General features: G+C 45.0%; 1 protein-coding gene across 1 annotated transcript in view; it reads left to right on the forward strand.

Moving 5' to 3' along the window:
• LOC106611949 (A disintegrin and metalloproteinase with thrombospondin motifs 2) overlaps nucleotides 1–12009 on the forward strand; it is a 199305-nt gene that overhangs the window by 166499 nt on the left and 20797 nt on the right. Inside the window, exons 5-6 of the mRNA XM_045724030.2 lie at nucleotides 7138–7221; nucleotides 10056–10212. Of these exons, the coding sequence (XP_045579986.1) occupies nucleotides 7138–7221; nucleotides 10056–10212 (241 nt within the window). The remainder of the gene's footprint in view (nucleotides 1–7137; nucleotides 7222–10055; nucleotides 10213–12009) is intronic.

Raw genomic sequence — 12009 nt, forward strand, 5'->3', positions numbered from 1 at the left:
TTAGGTCTCTCTTTATGTAGTGTTGTCTCTCTTTATGTAGTGTTGTCTAAGGTCTCTCTTTATGTAGTGTTGTCTCTATTTATGTAGTGTTGTCTAAGGTCTCTCTTTATGTAGTGTTGTTATAGGTCTCTCTTTATGTAGTGGTGTCTCTTTATAAAGTGTTGTTTCTCTTTATGTAGTGTTGTCTATATTTATGTAGTGTTGTCTTAGGTCTCTCTTTATATAGTGTTGTCTCTCTTTATGTAGTGTTGTCTATATTTTTGTAGTGTTGTCTTAGGTCTGTCTTTATGTAGTGTTGTCTCTCTTTATGTAGTGTTGTCTTAGGTCTCCCTTTATATTGTTTTGTCTTTCTTTATGTAGTGTTGTCTGTCTTTATGTAGTGTTGTCTCTCTTTATGTAGTGTTGTCTTAGGTCTCTCTTTATGTAGTGTTGTCTCTCTTTATGTATTGTTGTCTTAGGTCTCCCTTTATATTGTTTTGTCTTTCTTTATGTAGTGTTGTCTCTCTTTATGTAGTGGTGTCTCTCTTTATGCAGTGTTGTCTCTCTTTATGTAGTGTTGTCTCTCTTTATGTAGTGTTGTGGTGTCTCTCTTTATGTAGTGGTGTGGTGTCTCTTTTGTTGTGTAGAGTATTGGTGTCTCTCTTTATATAGTGTTGTCTCTATTAATGTAGTGCTGTCTCTTTTTATGTAGTGTTGTGGTGTCTCTCTTTATGTAGTGTTGTCTCTATGTAGTGTTGTGGTGTCTATATGTAGTGTTGCCTTAGGTCTCTCTTTATGTAGTGTAGTCTTAGGTCTCTCTTTATGTAGTGTTGTGGTGTCTCTCTTTATGTAGTGTTGTCTCTCTTTATGTAGTGTGTCTTAGTCTCTATTTATGTAGCGTTGTCTCTCTTTATATAGTGTTATCTCTCTTTATGTAGTGTGGTCTCTCTTTATGTAGTGTGTCTTAGGTCTCTCTTTATGTAGTGTTGTCTCTCTTTATGTAGTGCTGTCTCTCTTTATGTAGTGTTGTCTCTCTTTATGTAGTGCTGTCTTGGGTCTCTCTTTATGTAGTGTTGTCTCTCTTTATGTAGTGTGTCTTAGTCTCTATTTATGTAGTGTTGTCTCTCTTTATATAGTGTTATCTCTCTTTATGTAGTGTGTCTTGGGTCTCTCTGTATGTAGTGTTGTCTCTCTTTATGTAGTGTTGTCTCTCTTTATGTAGTGTGTCTTGGGTCTCTCTTTATGTAGTGTTGTCTCTCTTTATGTAGTGTTGTCTTAGGTCTCTCTTTATATAGTGTTGTCTCTCTTCATATAGTGTTGTCTCTCTTTATGATGTTTTGTTTCTCTTCATGTAGTGTTGTCTCTCTTCATGTAGTGTTGTCTCTCTTCATTTAGTGTTATCTTAGGTCTCTCTTTATGTAGTGTTGTCTCTATATAGTGGTGTCTCTCTTTATGATGTTTTGTTTCTCTTTATGTAGTGTTCTCTTAGTTCTCTCTTTATGTAGCGTTGTCTCTCTTTATGTAGTGTTGTCTCTCTTTATATAGTGTTGTCTCTCTTTATGTAGTGTTGTCTCTCTTTATGTAGTGTTGTCTCTCTTTATGTAGTGTTGTCTCTCTTTATGTAGTGTTGTCTTAGGTCTCTCTTTATGTAGTGTTGTGGTGTCTTTCTTTATGTAGTGTTGTGATGTCTCGCATTTTGTGTTGTGTGTTTTGTCGCAATTTTCCTCTTGGTAGGCCCTCATTGTAATCAATAATTTATTCTTCACTGATTTGCCTAGTTAAATAACATAAGAAAAAAAAACATTGTTGGAGATGTTCAGTCAGAAATTCTTACCTCTCTCTCTTACCCAGTCTGTAATATCTATATCAAGCAGACTACCATAGTCTCTGTGCCTAAGAACGCCAAGGTAGCCTGTCTAATTTGCATAGTGCCCCAACAGATCCACAGATGACGCAATCTCTATTGCACTCCACACTGCCCGTTCTCACCAATGACTACAGCTGTTCTACACCATAGTGCCCTCCAAGCTCATCAACAATCTCAGGACCCTGGGACTGAACACCTCCCTCTGCAACTGGATCCTCGTCTTCCTGATTGGCCGCCCCCAGTTGGTGAGGGTAGGCAATAAGACATCTGCCACACTAACCCTCAAAACGGGGGTCCCTTAGGGGTGTGTGCTCAGTCCCCTCGTTTACTCCCTTTTCACCCACGACTGTGTGGACATGCACGACTCCAACACCCATCATTAAGTTTGCAGACGACACAACAGTGGTAGGCCTGATCACCGATGACGATGAGGCAGCCTATAGGGAGGAGGTTAGAGCAAGACAAAAGAGCTGATAATGGACTACATTGATGGAGCCATAGTGGAGCAGGTCGAGAGCTTCAAGTTCCTCAGTGTCCACATCACTAAGGACCTATCATGGTCCACACACATCAACACAGTCTTGAAGGGGGCACGACAACGCCTCTTCCTCCTCAGGAGGCTGAAAAGATTTGGCATGGACCCTCAGATCCTCAAAAAGTTCTACAGCTGCATTATTGAGAGCATCTTGACTAGTTGCATCACCGCTTGGCATGGCAATTGCTCGGCATCCGATCACAAGATGCTACAGTGGGTAGTGTGTACGTCCCAGTAAATCACTGGGGCCAAGCTTCCTGCCATCCAGGACCTCTATACCAGGCGGTCAGAAGGAGGCCCTAAAAATTGTCAAAGACTCCAGACACCCAAGTCATAGACTGTTCTCTCTGCTACCGCACTGCAAGTGGTACCGGAGCACCAAGTCTGGGATGAACAGGACCCTGAACAGCTTCTACCCCCAAGCCATAAGTCTGCTGAACAGTTAACCAAATGGCTGACCGGACTGATTTTGCATTGACTCTCTTGCACTGGCTCTATGCACGCTCACTGGACTCTACCCACACACTCACTGGACTCTACCCACACACTGGCTGGACTCTACCCACACTCACTGGACTCTACCCACACACTCGCAGGACTCTACCCACACACTCACTTGACTCTACCCACACTCACTGGACTCTACCCACACACTCACTGGACTCTACCCACACACTCACTGGACTCTACCCACACACTCGCTGGACTCTACCCACACACTCACTGGACTCTACCCACACACTCACTGGACTCTACCCACACACTCACTGGACTCTACCCACACACTCGCTGGACTCTACCCACACACTCACTGGACTCTACCCACACACTCACTGGACTCTACCCACACACTCACTGGACTCTACCCACACACTCGCTGGACTCTACCCACACACTCTCTGGACTCTACCCACACACTCACTGGACTCTACCCACACACTCACTGGACTCTACCCACACACTCACTTGACTCTACCCACACACTCACTGGACTCTACCCACACATTCACTGGACTCTACCCACACACTCACACGTACTACTCTGACACTCCAACACACACACACACACAATACGGTCACACACACACACGCGTATTGACTCCACACACACACACTCCAGAGTGGTGCAGTGCTCTAAGGCACTGCATCTCAGTGCTAGAGGCGTCGCTACAGACCCTGGTTCGATTACAGGCTGTATCACAACCGGCTGTGATTGGGAGTCCCATTGGGCGGCGCACAATTGGTCCAGCATCGTCCGGGTTTGGCATGTGTTGTAAATAAGAATTTGTTCTTTACTGACTTGCCTATTTAAATAAAGGTTCCATTTAAAAAATATATATAGAAAACAAACGCACAGAAACACACACACACACACACACACACACACACACACACACACACACACACACACACACACACACACACACACACACACACACACACTGTAGATACTGTACACTTTCCTCTTTACATATGCTGCCTCTACTCTGTTTATTATACACTGCTCAAAAAAATAAAGGGAACACTAAAATAACACATCCTAGATCTGAATGAATAAAATAATCAATGGAAATCCAATTTATCAACCCATGGAGGTCTGGATTTGGAGTCACACTCAAAATTAAAGTGGAAAACCACACTACAGGCTGATCCAACTTTGATGTAATGTCCTTAAAACAAGTCAAAATGAGGCTCAGTAGTGTGTGTGGCCTCCACGTGCCTGTATGACCTCCCTAGAACGCCTGGGCATGCTCCTGATGAGGTGGCGGATGGTCTCCTGAGGGATCTCCTCCCAGACCTGGACTAAAGCATTCGCCAACTCCTGGACAGTCTGTGGTGCAACGTGGCGTTGGTGGATGGAGCGAGACATGATGTCCCAGATGTGCTCAATTGGATTCAGGTCTGGGGAACGGGCGGGCCAGTCCATAGCATCAATGCCTTCCTCTTGCAGGAACTGCTGACACACTCCAGCCACATGAGGTCTAGCATTGTCTTGCATTAGGAGGAACCCAGGGCCAACCGCACCAGCATATGGTCTCACAAGGGGTCTGAGGATCTCATCTCGGTACCTAATGGCAGTCAGGCTACCTCTGGCGAGCACATGGAGGGCTGTGCGGCCCCCCAAAGAAATGCCACCCCACACCATGACTGACCCACCGCCAAACCGGTCATGCTGGAGGATGTTGCAGGCAGCAGAACGTTCTCCACGGCGTCTCCAGACTCTGTCACGTCTGTCACATGTGCTCAGTGTGAACCTGCTTTCATCTGTGAAGAGCACAGGGCGCCAGTGGCGAATTTGCCAATCTTGGTGTTCTCTGGCAAATGACAAACGTCCTGCACGGTGTTGGGCTGTAAGCACATCCCCCACCTGTGGACGTCGGGCCCTCATACCACCCTCATGGAGTCTGTTTCTGACCGTTTGAGCAGACACATGCACATTTGTGGCCTGCTGGAGGTCATTTTGCAGGGCTCTGGCAGTGCTCCTCCTGCTCCTCCTTGCACAAAGGCGGAGGTAGCGGTCCTGCTGCTGGGTTGTTGCCCTCCTACGGCCTCCTCCACGTCTCCTGATGTACTGGCCTGTCTCCTGGTAGCGCCTCCATGCTCTGGACACTACGCTGACAGACACAGCAAACCTTCTTGCCACAGCTCGCATTGATGTGCCATCCTGGATGAGCTGCACTACCTGAGCCACTTGTGTGGGTTGTAGACTCCGTCTCATGCTACCACTAGAGTGAAAGCACCGCCAGCATTCAAAAGTGACCAAAACATCAGCCAGGAAGCATAGGAACTGAGAAGTGGTCTATGGTCATCACCTGCAGAACCACTCCTTTATTGTGGGTGTCTTGCTAATTGCCTATAATTTCCACCTGTTGTCTATTCCATTTGCACAACAGCATATGAAATTTATTGTCAATCAGTGTTGCTTCCTAAGTGGACAGTTTGATTTCACAGAAGTGTGATTGACTTGGAGTTACATTGTGTTGTTTAAGTGTTCCCTTTATTTTTTTGAGCAGTATATATCCTGACTGCTTAGTCACTTTTACCCCGACCCACATGTACATACTGTATTACCTCAACTACCGAGTACCCATGCACATTGACTCAGTGCTGGTACTCCTTGTATATCGCCTCGTTATATTTTTCATTGTGTAAACATTTCCTTTTTTATTTAGCAAATATTTTTCTTACTTTTTAACTCTGCATTGTTGGCAATGGGCTCGTAACTAAGCATTTCACGGTAAAGTCTACAGCTGTTGTATTCGGCGCATGTAACATTTTATTTGATTTGATTCCTTGTTCTCCCACAAATCACCTCTGGATGTGTTATTCCTGGAAAGCCGTGAAACATAATGAAGGAATGCTGTGCTACATTAAGGGGTAGTAGGACAGACAGAGAGAGAGAGACAGACAGAGCGAAAGACAGACAGACAGGCAGAGAGAAAGACTGGAAGAGAGTCAGGCAGAGAGACAGACAAGAAGAGAGACAGGCAGAGAGACAGACAGGAAGAGAGATATACAGACAGACAGACAGACAGACAGACAGACAGACAGACAGACAGACAGACAGACAGACAGACAGACAGACAGACAGACAGACAGACAGACAGACAGACAGACAGACAGACAGACAGACAGGCAGGCAGGCAGGCAGGCAGGCAGGCAGGCAGGCAGGCAGGCAGAGAGAAAGACAGACAGGCATAGATACAGACAGACAGATGCACCAATGTTCCAGCTTAACACATCTGTAAGTAGACACCATCAGTTTGGCATATAGGAAAGAGTTGGGACATCTGATTTTCCACTTTTTGCCCTAGACACAAAATAGTATCTAGCAAGATGGAGCTCAACTACCTTCACTAAAACCACTGCAAAGTTTTTCCCATGCAATCTTTGGTTTCGAATTGGGAAGTTCTGGCATGTCTGCTGGTGATTTGTTGGGAGATTCTGTGTGAAGAGGGCCTCTCCTCGGAACGTTACCATGAGACCTAGTGGTGTTGCTGCCCTAGGTCTGGGACTACACAGAGGGGGCAACCTTGTCCCTGAGTTGGTTTGGGGGTTGCCTAGCAACCAGTTCCCGCTCTCAAGGCGATAAAGACAAGTGGGAAGAACAACTACACCTCTGTTCCCTCTCTTTCTCTACCTCCCCTCCTCCTTGTTTCTAGCTTTAGCTTCCCATCTCTCGTCCTGTCTTTCACCTCTCCTTCCCTCTCCCTGAAGCTCTCTAAGAATACGTCCTCTTTCTTTTTCTCCCCAACTCAACTCTCTCTCTCTCTTTCTCTTTCTCTCTTTCTCTCTCTCTCTCTGTCTGTCTCTCTCTCTGTCTGTCTCTCGCTGTCTCTACCTCTCTCTCTCTACCTCTCTCTCTCTCTCTGTCTCTCTCTGTCTGTCTCTCTCTCTACCTCTCTCTCTCTACCTCTCTCTCTGTCTCTCTGTCTCTCTCTGTCTCTCTCTGTCTGTCTCTCTCTACCTCTCTCTCTCTGTCTCTGTCTGTCTCTCTCTGTCTGTCTCTCTCTGTCTGTCTCTACCTCTCTCTCTGTCTGTCTCTCTATGTCTCTGTCTCTCTCTGTCTCGCTGTCTGTCTCTGTCTCTCTCTCTGTCTCTTTTCTTTCTTTCTTCTTTCTTTCTTTCTTTCTTTCTTTCTTTCTTTCTTTCTTTCTTTCTTTCTTTCTTTCTTTCTTTCTTCTTTCTTTCTTTCTTTCTTTCTTTCTTCTCTGTGTTATTAAATGTCTCTGTGTCTTTGTCTTTGTCTGTGCAGGTGAATGAGATTTACCATGACCCCTCTCTTGGAGCCAGGATCAACGTGGTGCTAGTACGAATTATCATGCTAGGCTATGGGAAGGTAAGAGAGAGGGTGTGGAGTGTTGTCACTTTTTCTTTTATATCACCATATGGATTCTACATTTGACCATAAGTAAAAATATATGATTCCTTCAGGTTTGACTCTGTTCCTTGAAAGACTGGCTACAGTCATTTTAGCTTTTTTGGTGTGTTTTCTGCAGCTTTACACACACACACACACACACACACACACACACACACACACACACACACACACACACACACACACACACACACACACACACACACACACACACACACACACACACACACACACACACACACACACACAGACACACACAGACACACACAGGCCTACAGCCTGTTATTCCAGTGGACTGAGCAAAAGTGGAACTAAAAGCATGTGGATCCCAGGGGAGGGTTTTCAAAGTCACACGCCTTCACAGTTCAGCACCAAAGCACACAGAAAAACTGCCGTTATGCAACCGGATTTTCCTCTGGTGGGCTGGAGCAAGGAATCATGGGAAGTCCAGACTAAGATAAACAATCGATAATAGCCTTCAGACAGGCAGACAGAAAGATGGGGAGACAGGCAGACAGACAGGCAGACAGACAGACAGGCAGACAGACAGGCAGACAGACAGGCAGACAGACCCGTGGATGCTGCAGTGTAATTCTACCTATCTATCTGTTAGTGTGTGTGCACGAGCATGCCTGTATGGTGTGTGTGTGCGACTGAGGACTACCCTGCAGGATGTTATTAAAGATATAGGTTAGATAGAATGTATTGTCACTACCCTCGAACATGCTTTACCCCTATATCACATCATCATCTATATTCCTTTACCTCAATATCACATCATCTATATTCCTTTATCTCTATATCACATCATCTATATTCCTCTATATCACATCATATATATTCCTCTATATCACATCATCTATATTCCTTTATCTCTATATCACATCATCTACCCTATTCCCTCTATATCCACCCATCCACATCTATATTCCTTTCCACCTCCTATATCACATCATCTATATTCCTCCTCTATATCACATCATCTACCTCTTTCCTCTCTTACCCTAGTCACATCACTCGTATATTCCCTTGTCACCTCTATATCCGCACCATCATCTATATTCCTCTATGTCACATCATCTATATTCCGCTATATCACATCATCTATATTCCTCTATGTCACATCATCTACAGTATATTCCTCTATGTCACATCATCTATATTCCGCTATATCACATCATCTATATTCCTCTATGTCACATCATCTATATTCCGCTATATCATATCATCTTTATTCCTTTATATCACATCAGCTATATCCTCTATATCATATCATCTTTATTCCTTTATATCACATCATCTATGTTCCTTAACCTCTATATCACATCATCTTTATTCCTTTAAATCACATCATCTATATTCCTTTATATCACATCATCTATATTCCTTAATATCACATCATCTATATTCCTTTATATCATATAATCTATACTCCCTTCGCTTGACACTATCTGGCCAAGCTGCAAAGCCAGAAGTTCTACTATTTATCTTCTTCAAATCTGATTTTAAACCTAACCTTAACCCTAACTTTAACCACACTGCTAACCTTATGTCTAACCCTAACCTTAAATGAAGACCAAAAAGCTCATTTTTGTTTTCCTACATTTTTACGATATAGCCTATTTTGACTTTTCAACTTGGCCCCTACCACCCCAGATTCACTACCCTCCTCTTCCTTCTCCTCTCGCTGTCTTGTCCCAATGGAACTCTTCAGAGTACAGACATACACACTCACGAGCACACAAACACACAATGGCATGCACACACACGCACACGCGCACACAAACAGACTCACTCATAGACCGTCTCTCATGGCCCTGCCCCTGTCCGCATGCAGCTCAGGCCAGATCTCCGGCCGTCCATCATCCCAAATTACTGTGGCAACGGAGCAGTGCACACAGGCAGCCTGCAGATTGGCCGAATGACCCTGAACACACACACAAACAAACAAACACACACACACACACACAGATATGTTAGTGTACCACGTACACTTCATACTCCATCACGTGAGCAGAGAAGCGGTCATACGGTGTCTTCACTGCAGCACAGAGAGGCTGAACTGAATTGTACCGTATGTATGTTGAAAATAGAAGGAGTTAGAGAACACAAAGCAGTGGCTGACATAGTAAGACAGAGCAGGAGAGGTGAAGGAGAGAAAGTGAAGGGTCTATATGTAGGGGTATGCATTATTCCGGGAAAATGGAACCATTGCGTACATGTTTTTGTATGAATTTCACAAAATCAAAAGAAAATCTGTTAGAAAGGTGACTCGGTGTATGTGCAGTAGGAGAATATGTCTTTAAATGTTTGTGGTTTTATGCAAGCATATATGTACCCCATAACACCCAAGGTATATTAGCTTAGTTTGGAATCAGGACAACCCTGTGGCTAACTGCCACTGCAGCACTGCCACCGACTGGTCATAGCAGGAATAATACGATGCATGAGAAGCGCTTGTCACTGATCGAGCCTGATGGAAGAGACACATGAATGTCTGTCTGAACATCTGCAACAATGTTTTTTCCTCTTTCCTTTTATCGCTCTCCCCCCCTCTTTCTCTTTCTCTCCCCCTCTCTCTCTCTCCATCTTTCTCTTTCTCTCTCCTCCATTTCGCACTCTCCCCCCTTTCTCTCTCTCCCCCTCCTCTTTCTCTTTCTCTCTCCCATCTCACTCTCTCCCCCATCTCCCCCTCTCTCTCTCTCACTTTCTATCGCTCTCTATTCCTCTCTCTACTCTCGCTCTACTCTCTCTCTTCTCACTTTCTCTCTCTACTCTCCCTCTCTCTCTAGTCTATGAGTCTGATAGAGTTGGGGAACCCGTCTCAGAGTCTGGAGAATGTGTGTCGCTGGGCCTTCCTGCAGCAGAAACAGGAGACAGGAGATGCAGAGTACCACGACCACGCTATCTTCCTCACACGACAGGAGTTCGGGCCTACTGGCATGCAGGGTAATAAACACACACATACTGTACACACACACACACACAAACGATGCACACAATCGCAGATGCACACACACACACACACACACAAAAGGCACTGGCACACACAAACACCACCCAGTTGTACTCCGTTGTGTTGTTGTGTATGGTTTAGTGGTGTTTAGTACAGACAGAGTGAGAGCAGGCTAGCAGCATGTCACAGGGGAGTTAGCTAGCTCTAAAGCTGCCCTTGGCTTCAGCTTTGGGCTGGAGAGAAAATCAATACACTTCAGCCACAGACCTGCTAGTGAGAACACAGAGAGACTACAGTCACAGACCTGCTAGTGAGAACAGAACAGAGACTACAGTCATAGACCTGCTAGTGAGAACACAGAGAGACTACAGTCACAGACATGCTAGTGAGAACAGAACAGAGACTATAGTCATAGACCTGCTAGTGAGAACACAGAGAGACTACAGTCACAGACCTGCTAGTGAGAACAGAACAGAGACTACAGTCATAGACCTGCTAGTGAGAACACAGAGAGACTACAGTCACAGACCTGCTAGTGAGAACAGAACAGAGACAACAGCCACAGATCTGCTAGTGAGAACAGAACAGAGAGAGAGAGACTACAGCCACAGACCTGCTAGTGAGAACAGAACAAAGAGACTACAGCCACAGACCTGCTAGTGAGAACAGAACAGAGAGACAACAGTCACAGACCTGCTAGTGAGAACAGAACAGAGAGAGACTACAGCCACAGACCTGCTAGTGAGAACAGAACATAACCAGAGAGACTACAGCCACAGACCTGCTAGTGAGAACAGAACATAACCAGAGAGACTACAGTCACAGACCTGCTAGTGAGAACAGAACATAACCAGAGAGACTACAGTCACAGACCTGCTAGTGAGAACAGAACAGAGAGAGACTACAGTCACAGACCTGCTAGTGAGAACAGAACCAGAGAGACTACAGTCATAGACCTGCTAGTGAGAACAGATAGAGACTACAGCCACAGACCTGCTAGTGAGAACAGAACAGAGAGAGACTACAGCCACAGACCTGCTAGTGAGAACAGAACAGAGAGAGACAACAGCCACAGACCTGCTAGTGAGAACAGAGAGAGAGACTACAGTCACAGACCTGCTAGTGAGAACAGAACATAACCAGAGAGACTACAGCCACAGACCTGCTAGTGAGAACAGAACAGAGAGAGACAACAGCCACAGACCTGCTAGTGAGAACAGAGAGAGAGACTACAGCCACAGCCCTGCTAGTGAGAACACAGAGAGACTACAGCAACAGACCTGCTAGTGAGAACAGAGAGAGAGAGAGAGTACAGCCACAGCCCTGCTAGGTAAAATAGAGAGAGACTACAGCCACACACCTGCTAGCCACTAGAAAGAACAGACCCCTGAGAGACAGGGCATTCTCTGAGAGCCGTACAAGAGACAGTCAGGTCACTGAGCTCTAGCTACTGAGAGGTTCCTGTTTGGTGTGAGTAGGTCAAAGTTGAATTTATTGTAATTCACAATGCTACATACTAACCGCACTAACCATACTATTTGTGACGTAAACTGAGTAGTGTAGTATGGTTATTAGTTCTAGTATGGATAGAGTTAGTATGCCAAAAGTTTGCGGATGTCGTACTACATTTGCCAAAATACAAAGAATTCAAGCAATGGACACTATTTCCGTAATGCAACTCTTCAGAAAATCCGCGTGGCTTCACAACGTTCTCACATTTGAAGAAAATGGCGGAAAATATGCAACAGAAGTCCGACGAGATCAGATGTAAAAATGTCTTGCTTTAACTA

The sequence above is a fragment of the Salmo salar genome, chromosome 09, assembly GCF_965601325.2.
Source record: "Salmo salar chromosome 09, fSalSal1, whole genome shotgun sequence".
In the NCBI taxonomy this organism is placed as follows: Eukaryota; Metazoa; Chordata; class Actinopteri; order Salmoniformes; family Salmonidae; genus Salmo; species Salmo salar.